Consider the following 14,123-nt stretch of genomic DNA (forward strand, 5'->3'; position numbering starts at 1 on the left):
GATTTATAAAATATTTGGTTGTTTTTGAATATAAACAAAAGCTAATAGCATTTAGAAGCATTAAATGCCTTTCAATTAAGAGAAGCTGTTTTTGTCTTCATATATAAGCTACTTTCATGATGGAGTTAATTAATCTTCACCTTTTGAGCAGTGGTTTAACCTTGGTCTTGCATTTGCATTACCTAGGAGCTTTTAAAAATTCTTAATGCCCAAGCCATACCCCTACATGATTAAATATCTAAGGTTATCTCCCAGGCATTAGTACTTTTTCTGTTAATTTTGCTGTACAGCTAAATTTGAGAACCACTGCACTAAGACTGGTTAAACAGAATATAAAGCAATATGGCCCCTAATTCTCCAGATGTCTTAGTCTATTTGGGCTGCTGTAACAAAGTACCATAGATTAAGTGGTTTGTAAACAGAAATTTACATTTCATAGTTCTGGAGGCTGGAAGTCTGAGATTTCAGGGTGCTGGCGTGGTGTTAGGTTCTGCTGAGGAGCCTCTTTCATGTTGCAGAGAGCCATCTTCTTGTACTTTCTTGTGTTGGAGTGCAAAAAGAGGAAGCATGCTCTCTTATGACTCTTACAAGGGTGCTAATCTCATTATTGAGGGTGCCTTCCTCATGACTTCTAATCCTATTACTTCTCAAAGGCCTCACCTCAGTATCATTACATTGTGAGGTAGATTTCAACATAAAGATTTTGTGGGGGACACAAGCATTGTAGTCCATAGCACCAAGGAAGTAAAGTTGCATCTTTATTAAATGCTGAATAGAAGCAGACCTTTCAATTGGCTGATGAAAAAGTAAGAGAGTAACAGAAAAACATCTATTTCTGCTTCATTGACTATGCCAAAACCTTTGACTATGTGGATCACAATAAACTGTGAAAAATTCTGAAAGAGATGGGAATACCATACCACTGACCTGTCTCTTGAGAAACCTGTATGCAGGTCAGGAAGCAACAGTTAGAACTGGACATGGAACAACAGACTGGTTCCAAATAGGAAAAGGAGTACGTCAAGGCTGTATATTGTCACCCTGCTTATTTAACTTTTATGCAGAGTACATCATGAGAAACGCTGGGTTGGAGGAAGCACAAGCTGGAATCAAGATTGCCGGGAGAAATATCAAGAACCTCAGATATGCGGATGACACCACCCTTATGGCAGAAAGTGAAGAAGAACTAAAGAGCCTCTTGATGAAAAGTGAAAGAGGAGAGTGAAAACGTTGGCTTAAAGCTCAACATTCAGGAAACTAAGATCATGGCATCCGATCCCATCACTTCATGGCAAATAGATGGGGAAACGGTGGAAACAGTGTCAGACTTTATTTTTTTGGGCTCCAAGATCACTGCAGATGGTGATTGCAGCAATGAAATTAAAAGACGCTTACTCCTTGGAGGAGAAGGCAATGGCACCCCACTCCAGTACTCTTGCCTGGAATATCCCATGGATGGAGGAGCCTGGTAGGCTGCAGTCCATGGGGTCACGAAGAGTTGGACATGACTGAGTGACTTCACTTTCACTTTTCACTTTCATGCATTGGAGAAGGAAATGGCAACCCACTCCAGTGTTCTTGCCTGGAGAATCCCAGGGACGGTGGAGCCTGCTGGGCTGCCATCTATGGGGTCGTACAGAGTCGGACATGACTGAGGTGACTTAGCAGTACTCCTTGGAAGGAAAGTTATGACCAACCTAGACAGCATATTAAAAAGCAGAGACATTACTTTGCCAACAAAGGTCCATCTAGTCAAGGCTATGGTTTTTCCAGTGGTCATGTATGGATGTGAGAGTTGGACTATAAAGAAAGCTGAGCGCCGCAGAATTGATGCTTTTGAACTGTGGTGTTGGAGAAGACTCTTGAGAGTCCCTTGGACTGCAAGGAGTTCCAAGCAGTCCATCCTAAAGGAGATCAGTCTTGGGTCTTCATTGGTAGGACTGATGTTGAAGCTGAACCTCCCATACTTTGGCCACCTGATGCGAAGAGCTGACTCATTGGAAAAGACCCTGATGTGAGGAAAGATTGGGGGCAGGAGGAGAAGGGGACGACAGAGGATCAGATGGCTGGATGGCATCATCGACTCGATGGACATGGGTTTGGGTGGACTCAGGGAGTTGGTGATGGACAGGGAGGCCTGGCGTGCTGCGGTTCATGGGGTTGCAAGGAGTCGGACGTGACTGAGCGACTGAACTGAACTGACATTTACTAAAAAAATTCAGAAGAAGAGATTCTGCAGTCTGTTATGATAGACTTTTTCAGTGTTTAAATAATCTGGACAAAAATGTTCTTTCTGTCTTTATTTTATAATATAAAGCCATTTTGTTCTATAATCAGCGCAGACAGAGACAAAAGCTCTCCTGTGTTTCTTTTGTAGGATTCTGAAATTCATGATGGGTTAAAAATGTAAGTCAATCTCTGTTAGCACAAGAACATTTTTAGTGTTTAATGCCTTTCTGGCTTCAAAAAGGGATATATACTAAACTGTATGAATTTTCATTACAATTATACTCCTCTAGATGAAAAAGATATAATTCATGGATATACTCAGAAATATTTTAAGATGATTAAAAATGTGGAAAGCATGGAGATGTATTTCAGGGTTTCAAAATAAAGGGCTCATCAAAGTTAAATGTTTTTAATAATATAATTTAATGACATGATTCAAGAAATATTTATTGACTGCTTCCTTGGTGTACTGCTGTTGGCTTAAGACTACAGCAATGAAAAGGTAGATGAAGTTCCTACTTTCTTGGGACTTTTATTTTAGTTGAAAAGACTGACAGTATGTAATTTGACTAGAAAATAAATAATATAAGTTAATGTTATCATTGCTACTACTGGGAAATGAAGTCAAGGTGATGGGGATGAACCATGACGGAGAGGAGGAGGGTTCATAGTGTCACAGAAACCTACTCTAAGGAATGACAAATTTAAGTGAAACCTGAGTGATCAGAAGAAACTAGCCATTTGAAAATCTTAGTAAATTGCAGCAGAGAGGGAACTGTAATTGTAGATTTCTAGGGTATACCTCTACATTTAACTTTTTAAAAAAATTTTATCTTCATTTTTAATTTTGGCCACATTGAGTCTTGATTGTTGTTTATGGGGCTTCGTTAGGTGTGGAGAGTGGGGGCTACTCTCTTCTTGTGGCACATGGGCTTCTCATTGTGGTGGCTTCTCTTGTTGTGGAGCACAGACTTGGGGGTGCCCAGGCTTCAGTAGTTGCAGTGTGCGGGCTCTAGAACACAAGCTCAGTCGTTGCACAAGGGACTTAGTTGCCCTGCAGCATGTGGGATCTTCCTGGACCTGGGGTTGAATCCATGTTGCCATCATTTGCAGATGGATTCTTAACCACTGGACCACCAGGGAAGTCCTACGTAATGTTACGAAGGGGATTCGAAGAGGTTGAATTAATGATTCAACCTTGTATTTTATATAAGATAATGGAAAATTGAGAAAATGTTTTCTTCAGAAAAATAGATGACTTCATGCTGAAAGGTGCCTGGTGTCCTATTTCTTTGTCCTGCTGGATTTTTTTTCCCCTTTCTTTCCCCTCCCACTTTCCTTGTCTCCTCTTTCCACCCACCTTTATTGCCATAATTTGAGGCAGATGGAGCCACAAATAGAAAAAGATGTGTTGGGGAAAGAATGGGTAATTTTTAGAATGTACTATAGCTGCTTTCTCTTGGATGGGCTCACAGGAAGTAAGAGTTGTTAAGATCTTTGATATCAAACTCTTCAAATTCTTGTATATATTTTTCGTTGTGTGCTCAGTTGCTCAGCCGTGTCTGACTCTTTGGAGTCCCATGGACTATAGCCTGCCAGACTCCTCTCTCCATGAAATTTTCCGAGGAAGAATACTGGAGTGGGTTGCCATTCCTTATTCCCGGGGATCTTCCGGATCCGGACCCTTATTTATTTATTTACTTGGCTGCACTGGATGTTCATTGCTGCATGCCGGCTTTATCTAATTGTGGCAAGTGGAAGCTGCTCTGTAGTTGCAGTGTGCTAGCTTCTCTTGTGGAGTGCTAGCTCTAGGGCATGAGTGCTTCAGTAGTTGTGGCACGTGGGCTCGGTAGTTGCATCTCTAGGGCTCTAGAACATAGACTCAGTAGTTGTGGTACATGGACTTAGTTGCTTCACAGCATGTGGGATCTTCCCAGACAAGGGATTGAACCTGTATCCCTTGCATTGGCAGGTGGATTCTTAACCACTGGACCACCAGGAAAGTCTGTCTTGTATTACATAGAAATGTAAGCTTTAGGTTACCTTCCTTAGCTAGGATATTTCACTTTCACAGTTTTGAAATTTTGTAATTTGTTTTGTTCATGACTCATCTAATGTATTATGTAACTCTTTGAAGAATGTATTTGGGTATCGTTTTGTGAAAGGGTGGCTTTGATTTTGTTGGAGGGTATGTGGTAGTGGTTAGATGTCCAGTGAAAAGAATTTTGTAATTTTGGTTTGATCTCCTTTGTAATTTGAGGTGAAGCTATAGTATACTTGGGCTTTCCTGGTGGCTTGGCTGGTAAAGAATCTGCGTGCAATGTGGGAGACCTGGGTTCGATCCCTGGGTTGGGAAGATCCCCAGGAGAAGGGAACAGCTACTCACTCCAGTATTCTGGCCTGGAGAATTCCATGGACTGTCTAGTCCATAGGGTCGCAAAGAATTGCACATGACTGAGCGACTATCACTATAGTATACTAACGTAAATTATCTTTAACTTTTTTCTAGGTGATACTAGACTATACTAAGAAATTACTTCTTGAGTTATTAATTTTAAATCGTGGGGCTTTCAACATTCAAATTGTCTTTTTTCTTTTACAAAAAATATGGATTTGGTATGAGATGTTGCATATGCATATATATCAAAACCATTTTGCTAGCATATCTTGTAGATAACTTAGCCACATTTCTTAGGAAATCTTGAGCTTTTGAGTGTCAAAAAGACATATTCTTAAATAATATAAGTTTTTATCAAATGGAACATATCGCCAATAGCTACACAGTTAATTTGTTGGGTGTACATTTGCTGTACCCCAAATGGGATTTTCATTTGCAAAGATAAACTAAAGTGCATGATGTTTTGGGATAATTTAAGGAGTTCAGTGTATAGACTTAAACATTTTTATTGCTAGTTAAATAATAAATTTATATTATTTTATTAATATGACTCTGTGCAATGGATCAAAGTCACTGATATTTTAGTAAAACTATTCTGCTTCATTGAATGCTTCTTGAAAGTGAAGGAATTCTCATATACAATCATTAAGTAGATGCAGTGACCATATGTTTCAGTTTGCTTGAGACAATTCTAGTCTATATTTGTTTTCTTGGGATAATTTCAAAAATGTTCTGACTTAGATTATATATGGATACCTAAAGTTAGGTGAATGATGGCAGTATTAAGTCTAAGGGTATTTTGGTTCACAGACAGTTTTTCTCAATCTTTTTAGGTTTTGTACCACTGGATAACAGGAGCAAATGTACAGTATACTAGCACACTTGAGTGTGTGTGTGTGAAGTCGGTTTAGTCGTGTCCGACTCTGCGACCCTATGGACAGTAGCCTGCCAGGCTCCTCTGTCCCATGGAATTCTCCAGGCAAGAGTACTGGAATGGGTTGCCATGCCCTCTTCCAGGGCATCCTCCCCACCCAGGGATCAAATCTGCATCTCCTGTGTCTCCTGCATTGTCAGGCAAATTGTTTACCACTAGCATCACCTGGGAAGCCCCACCACATCTGGATACCCCAAGTCAAAGAATAGATATTATAATACGATGCTCATTCACCTGAATTCCTTTGTCTTGGCTTAGTTTGGCTATGTGTTCTCTCTTGAAAGTGCTCTTACAGGGTTCTCTTTTAAAAGTTAAAATATATTTCTTTTTTTATTTTTTAATCAATAACTAATTTTGATTGCACGGGGTCTTTGTTGCAGTGCTCAGGGTTCTCATTGTTGTGACTTTTTTTTGTTGCAGAGCACTGGGTCTAGGGCACGTGGGCTCACTAGTTGTGGCTCATGGGCTCTAGAGCGCAGGTTCAGTAGTCGTGGCACAAGGGTTTAGTTGCTCTGTGGCATGTGGAATTTTTCCAGACCAGGGATTGAACCCGTGTCCCCTGCATTGGCAGGTGGATTCTTAATCACTGGACCGCTAGGGAAGTCCGAGACATTTCTTTATTTGTGGTGTTCTGATTAGAGTTGCTTAAGTTTTGAGTGGAATGTTCCCAGTCCTATTTTTTCCCTAAGCCATCTTATTTTTAATGTGCTAGTTTGCAGAAGATGAGGTTTGTCAGGATATATTCATTGTGTTATAGCACAATGTCTATGCTGTAAACAGCATAACCTTAATTACATAATGTTAACAGTATTCACTGTATGACTACAGTGATATAAGACTTCAGTGGTATTTGCATAATAACTGCCTTTCCACCTTCTACTGCAAGAACTCTTATTGTGGGTGGGATATATTGGCAACACAAGATCTAACAACTATTGCTACTCAGTTTAGAATATTGGTGAGGAGTTGGAGTCTAAAAGAGTTCTATTCAGAATATATACTGAGTTCTTAATAACCAGCAGACAAAAAGAACATTTTAGTTACAGAAGACTTATAGAGTTCTTTCTGAAAATTGAATGTATTAATTTCTTTCAAGCATTTTAAATGTAGTAAGTAAAATATGCTGTATCTGTGACATTTGATGTGTGAAGTACTGTGGTGGAAACAGATTAGTAAAGGTGTATATCCTACAAACCAGGAGTTATTGATCTCATTATTAAGACTCATCCAAATTAATTAGCTAAGAATGTCTGCTGAGTTGAATTGGTCGTGAAGATTCTTTTAATAATTCAAATGATAATTAATTTTAATCTTTGTAATTTAAGATATTTATCATATTTTTGCTTAACTTACTACAAAATAGGCCTGTTCCTAGGATGAAGACAAAACTTTTGTGGGAACATTGTGTGACTCAACCTGTATTCCTGCTACTTCTTGTTTGCCAGCAGACAATAAAATTAGTGAATTAAAAAGATTTCTTTGGGGAAACCAAGATAGGAGGAGTAAAATCCTGACAAAATATTAGCAAACAGAATATAGCAATATACAAACAAGGTTACACATCATGAACAAATGGTGTGTATTCTAGGAATGCAAAGATGATTTAACGTTTGCTAATCAATCAGTGTAATTCGCTATATTTACATACTTAAGAAGAAAAATTGTTTTACAATCTCAGTATACGTACAGAAAGAATTTGGCAAAATTCAGCATGCATTATTGAAAAAAGTTTCAGCAAACTAGAAACATAAGAGAATGCTTATGTTTGCTGAGAATTTTTTTTAACTTGATAAAGGGTATTTTTAAAAAGTGTATAATTAATGTCATACTTAATAGTGAGAATGAATGCTTTTCCCCTGTGGTTGAGAACAAGGCAGAGTTGTTCATTCTCATCATTCCTACTCAGTAGTCAGGTAAGTTGAGAAGAAAAGAAAGAAGCACAGAGATTGGAAAGAAAGATATTATAAAATATCTTTCTTCACAGATGTCATGATTGTCTATGTACAAAATCTGATGGAATCTATAAAAAGGTATACTAGAACTAATCAGTGAGTTTTAGCAGGGTCTCATATTTCTATATATTAGAATGAACATTTGGAAAATGAAACATTTTTGAAGTGTTAAACATGAAACACTTAAGCATAAATAAAGTATATATATAATTTATATGCTGAAGACTATAAAATATTCATGAGAGAAATCAATGATGTTCTAAATAAATGAAACTATATATGCTCTATTCATAATTTGGAAGACTCAATCCTATTAAGATGTTATTCCCTTCTCTTTTGTCCCTTGAAAATGGCTTATAGCATAATCCCAATCAGAATTCTACCAGGCCTTTCTTTTTTTTTTCCTGGTAGAAGGCGACAAACTGTTTCTAATATCTGTAGAGAAAAGACTCTAGAATAGCCAAAACAGTTTTGAAAAACAAACACAAAGTTGGATTTTAACACTTATTATAAAGCTATATTAAATTAAGACGCTGTGATTTTGATGAAAGTATAAGCATGTAGATGAATAGAATATAGAGAAATCCATTTGATCAATTGATTTTTCATAAAGGTGCCAAGGATATAGTCTTTTCTCAATAAATGGTGCTTTAATGTTTGGATATACTTTTACAAAAGGAACTTTAACTCATGCTTGCACTTGATGCAAATATTGACTTGAATTAGATTATAAATCTAGATATAAAAGGTAAGACAATAAAACTTCTAGAAAAGAACATAGAAAATCTTTGTGACCTTGAATTAGGCAAAAATATTTTAGATCGAGCACAAAAAATGCAAACATAAAAGCAAAAATGATAATTTGAACTTATCAAACTTAGAAAACTTTTTGTTCTTCTAAAGCTACTGAAAAGAAAACAGATAAGCCATCAGCTTGTAGAAAAATTTGCAAACCATATATCTGATAAAGGATCGTATCCTGACTACATTAAGGATTCTCACAACTCAATAATGAGGGGACAAGCAACTGAATAAAAAATGAAGAAAAGTTTTTTTAGCAGATACTTTATCAAATAAAATACATTGATTTCAGTTAAGCAGAGGGAAAGATGCTCAACATCATTTGCTAGGCAGTAAGAATTTCAGAGCAAAACAAAAATGTTAATTTATCCTAATATTAATAGCTAGTGTGTGCATGCTCAGTCGCTTCAGTCCTGTCTGTTTGTGACCCTATGGACTGTAGTCTGCCAGGCTCCTCTGTACATGGGATTCCCTAGGCAAGAATACTGGAGTGGATTGCCATGCCCTTCTCCAGGGGATCTTTCCGACCCAGGGATTGAACCTGCATCTCTTATGTCTCCTGCATTGGCAGGCAGGTTCTTTACCACAAGTGCCACCTGGGAAGCCCTACATTAATATCTAGAGTGGAGGAATTAAAGAAAAAACTAACAATACCAAATGCTAGTGAGAATCCAAAGCATCCAGAACTCTCATACATTGCAGGTGGAAATGCAAAATGGTACTGTCATTTAGAAAAGTCTGCTGTTTTCTTAAAAATTTAAAAACACATTTTTTTCTCATGTATTTATCCAAAGGAAATGAAAACATGCCCACATAAAGCCTTGTACTCAAATGTTCATTAATTAATGAATAGCTAAACAAAGTGAAATATATTCATATGATGGAATGGTATTCAGCAATAAAAGGGAATGAACTACTGATGCGATGCGTGCTGTAGAGTAGATGAATTTTAAAGGCATTGTGCGTTTGTAAAAGAGGCTGCACTCGAAACTTGGAATAATTCCATTTCCTTCTGGAGAAGAGAAAATGAAAGTAACAGAAAACATGATTACTAGGGTGGTGGTAAGAGATTGCCTATAAAGGAGCAGGAGAAATGTTTGAGTATGAGAAATACTGTCTATCTTGATTGTGGTGAGAATTACATTAACTATATATTTGCCAATATCCATAGATTTATATGGGACTTCCCTGGTGGCTCAAGATGGTAAAGAATCTGCCTGCAATGCAGGAGATGCAGATTTGATCCCTGGGTCAGGAAGATTCCCTGGAGAAGGGAATGGCTACCCACTCCAGTATTCTTGCCTGGAGAATTCCACCGACAGAAAAGCCTGGCAGGCTACAGTCCGTGGTGTCACAGAGTTTAACACAACTGAGCGACTAACCCTTCACTTGCAATCTTCCCTCCAATAGATTTATACAACTAAAAATGGGTGAACTTTATTCTGAATTATACTTTGATAAACCTGATTTTCAAAGAAATTTAATTGGCTACAGGAAGAAAAAGAATGGAGGGAAATACAGTGTTCTCCTGATTTTACTTCTCTTGGGAAAACAAGCTGTTGCTGTAACTGAATCTTACAGTGACTTAATATTGATGTCAAGCTGTGCTGCGCTTAGTTGCTCAGTCGAATCTCTCCGTGACCCCATGAACCGTGTAGCCCGCCAGGCTTCTCTGTCCATGGAATTCTCCAGGCAAGAACACTGGAGTGAGTTGTCATGCCCTTCTTCAGGTGATCTTCCCAACCCAGGGATCAAAAGCCAGGTCTCCTGCATTGCAGGCTGATTCTTTACCATTTGAGCCACCACCAGGATGCCCGATGCCAAGACTTTTTTTTTCTGTTTACTTAAAAAGTATTTCTGTTGCATGTGCATTTCAGACCGAATTACATATACTAGCAAGTTAATCTTATATACTTCAAAATAATACAAATTGTTTTGATACTTCTTTTGTAATTTTTGTTAGAAATATGGAAAGAAGTTATTCTTGATATTTTTGAGGATCTAAAATGTAAAGTATTATGTTTTCTTTGAAGATCTAAATTATTAAATTATTTGCTAAGATAACACAGTAGAAAACTATATGGTCCTTTTATTGGTATTTTTATAAGGTAAGCAGTAGCGTAGAGAAGGGTAGAGATAAATAAAAAAGTAAAATTCTCTCGTTGATTTCACTCCTTGATCACCACCTGGGTTATATATCTTTAAATTTTTGTTTTCTTGAATATGCATGTATTTTGTTTTTAATCAACTTAAGCAGACATATACCATGCCTGCTTTTCTGAGGCTTACATTTTTCACCTACTGAAATGTAATATTGATACCTTTCCACATCAGTGTTTGTGTATTCATTCAGGAAATGTTTTTGAGTTTAAGCTTAATGTTTTTAAGGCTCTGTTCTGTTTGCAAAGGAAAGAGCAAGGAACAAAGTATGGTCCTTGCCTAAGTGCATTTATATTCAAATGAGATAATAAACATTGGAAAATGTCACTGCATTGTTAAGTTTCATAAAGATAAATAATGAAGTCTAAAGAGATGAAAATTAAAGGGACAGAAAGAATAGAATAGGTACATTTAAATAGTCATGGTGTAAGTCTTTATATATAGATCTGCTTTATTCTTCAGATGGTTGTTCATTGCTTCATAACTTATAACTATTATTCTGTTGTTGGGTGTATGGATTATGTAATTTTTTCTGTTATAATCAGTACTGTAATAAACATTCTTGTACATTTTTTTTCTGACATATACAAGTATTTCTACAGTCTAAATTCCTAGAATGAAAATTGCATTTTAAATGTTGATTATAGATTCTACCATATTATTCCCCCAAATAGGCATCATCTGTCAATGGATAAAAAATAATACCTCATTTTAATTTGTACTTACCTGATTGCCAGTGAGGTTGAGCATATTTGTTGTTCGTTTGTTATGTCTTGTATAAATTGCCTACTCATATCATTTTGCCTGTTGTGGGGTTTGCCTTTTTCTTACTGAAAGTTTAGGATTTCATTAAAATTCTGTTTATAATATAACCATCATATTTTATAACATTTTCTGCTAACCTGTCAATTGTCTTACTTTATGGAATCTATGGATATTTCATTTTTATACTGTCGAAATCTATCAATCGTTTCCTTCCTAGCTTCTAGGTTTTGTGTCTTTCCAGAAAAGCCTTCCTATAGTAATTTAGCCTCTTATGTTTTCTTCTACTATGTCTTCAGTTTTATTTATGTTTCTAGTAGATTTTAATTCATCTGGAATTTTTAAAATATATGTTTTATGGCTGAGACCTAACTAATTTTTTCATTTTTGTAACCATTCTCCCAAAATAATTTATTGAACAATGTCTTTTTTTCCCCACTGACTTGAAGTATCATCTGTATCATAATTTAAAAGTCCAAAGTATGTTTGTTCTGGATTTAATACTCCATTGTTTTGATGATTGTCATTTTATATTTGACATCTGGTAGGGCACCCCTCCCCATTGTCTTTTTCAAAAAAATTTTGGCAATTTCTGTGTATTTTCTCTTCCAGATGAACTTTAGAATCAACATGTCAAGTTCCATTAAAAATCCCTTTGGGATTTTGATTGGAAGTGCATTGAATTTACAGATTAATTTGGGGAGAATTGACATCTTTACACTATTGAATCTTCCCATCCAGGAACATGGTATGCCTCTCCATTTCTTCAGGTGTTCTTTTATGTCCTTTAGTAAATTTTATTGGTTTTTTTTTTTTTTTTTTTATGTAGGTCTTACATTTTTCTCGTTAGGTTTATTCCTGGGTATTTTGTAGTTTTTGTTGTGACTGTGAATTACATCTTTTCTTCCATTTTGCACTTTATTTTTCAATTGGTTATTGCTAGTATATAGGAAATCTACTGATTTTTGTATGTTGATCTTACCATTTGCTTAATTGTCAGTTGATTCTCTTGAAATTTCTAGAAGGATGAGTGCATTTTCTGCAAATGATGGCATTTCGTTGTTTCCTTTTTCAGTATTTATACTTCTCTATTTTTTGTTTTGTTTTCTGATCTTATTGCATAGCTTGGGTTTCCAGACCTGTTCCCTACTAGTTCTGATTTGGACATCTTTTCTGATTTAAATGGAATGCTTCTAATTTTTAAAATTCTCTGTTTATATATGCCTTAGATTTCTGATAGAATACGTTGTCAGGAACAAAAGTATCCTTCTTGGCTTAAAAGTATTTCCGTGGTAATAGATAATATGTTTTATCATGTGTTTTTGTTAAAATGGTACATATTCTTTTCACCTCTAACATTTCTATGTAGTGAATTACATTAATATATTTGCCTAACATTGGTAATGGTGTTTCTCATTTTTAGTATTTATTCAGCAAGTGTTTGGATACTTGTAATATTGGATATTGCATTGTGCCAGGAACTTTGCCGCAAACTGGTGATAGTGCTGAGTAAGTCTGATTGGTTCCCCTCTTTTAAATGGAGAAGAGAGATAATAAGCAAGTACTCAAGAACAAGATAATTTTAGACTGTGGTAGTACTGTGGAGGAAATAAAGAGAATGGTATGGTAGAGAAATGAGGAGAGTACCTCTGATATTATCATCTGAGAAGGTAAAATATAAACTAAGACCTGAAGAAGGGTGAAAGCATTGGCAAAAACTTCCAGGTAGGGGAAGATCACATATGAATTGTTTCATGTTTTCTTGATCCCCTTTCATGTACGTGTTGTGCACTATACTTTTTATACAACTGCCAAATTAACTTTGTAAATAATATAATAATGTTATGTTCCTTCTGAAAGGTAGAGATATAACTATCATTAAGATTTCTTCTGTGGATGTAGTCTATTACATTTCTACCTTCCCTTGAGGTAATTTTGATGATTTTTTTTCTTAGAAAATCATCCATATGTTTTTTAGACTTTTCCATTTACTGATGTATCAGTTGTGCTCATTGGAGAAGGAAATGGCAACCCACTCCAGTGTTCTTGCCTGGAGAATCCCAGGGACGGGGGATCCTGGTGGGCTGCCGTCTATGGGGTCGCACAGAGTCGGACACGACTGAAGCGACTTAGCAGTAGCAGCAGCAGCAGCAGTTGTGCTTAGTTCTCTAATGATTCCTTGTATTTTTTATTCTCTGGTTTTCCATAATCAGACTTGTTAAAGGCTTGTTTCTTTCTTGTCAGACTTACCCAAGACGTGGTTTTTGGTTTTATTTATTACTTTTGTATCTCTCTGAATTTCTTCATTTCTATATTTATCACTGTAAATTATATTGATATATTTTTATTTATATTTTATTTTTGAAACTTTATGTATTTAAACCTTTTTTGTGTTATACTGAATATATTTAAGGCTTTAAATTTTTCTGTAAGAATTGCTGTGACCAATTCCATTTGAAATGATATGCTCACAATTTTAGTTTTCACTTTCTCTGTATTCTTAGAGTTCATTAGTAGGCTATTTTCTTTTAAAATTTTCAAGTGTAGTGTTATCCTTTTATTGATAATTTTTAGTTTCCTTTAGCTTTATGGACCATGGATGTATCCTGTGTGTTTTTTTAAAGAAAAACCTGTTGAGATTTTCCTTTGCTTAAGATATAATCTGGTTTCTATTTGCTTTCAAAGACTATGTTCTTTGTTCATATACTAAGTTCTGTTTCACTATGAAATATAAGTATAGTTTGTTAATTCTATTTTTGAATTGTCCATATCTGTATAGCCTACTTATTTTCCTCATTTTCTGATAAGTATTTGGAAAGTTTCCCACTAAATTGTATGAATTTTTTAAGTTGATTAAGTCTATAATATTTTTACTTTATATGTTTCT

The 14,123-nt window shown here is 35.9% G+C and overlaps 1 protein-coding gene across 21 annotated transcripts in view; it reads left to right on the top strand.

Moving 5' to 3' along the window:
- ANKRD17 (ankyrin repeat domain 17) overlaps nt 1-14,123 on the top strand; it is a 180,789-nt gene that overhangs the window by 67,653 nt on the left and 99,013 nt on the right. For 2 of the 21 annotated variants that reach the window (XM_081586778.1, XM_081586780.1), the window contains exon 1: nt 11,849-11,984. The exons of the other annotated variants lie outside the window; for them this stretch is intronic. In XM_081586778.1, the coding sequence (XP_081442904.1) occupies nt 11,982-11,984 (3 nt within the window). In that variant the 5' untranslated portion in view covers nt 11,849-11,981. Of the gene's footprint in view, nt 1-11,848; nt 11,985-14,123 lie in introns of those variants that run through there. 21 annotated transcript variants of the gene reach the window in all.

This window comes from Giraffa tippelskirchi, chromosome 1, assembly GCF_054371585.1.
Source record: "Giraffa tippelskirchi isolate mGirTip1 chromosome 1, T2T-mGirTip1v1.2.pri, whole genome shotgun sequence".
Classification (NCBI taxonomy): domain Eukaryota; kingdom Metazoa; phylum Chordata; class Mammalia; order Artiodactyla; family Giraffidae; genus Giraffa; species Giraffa tippelskirchi.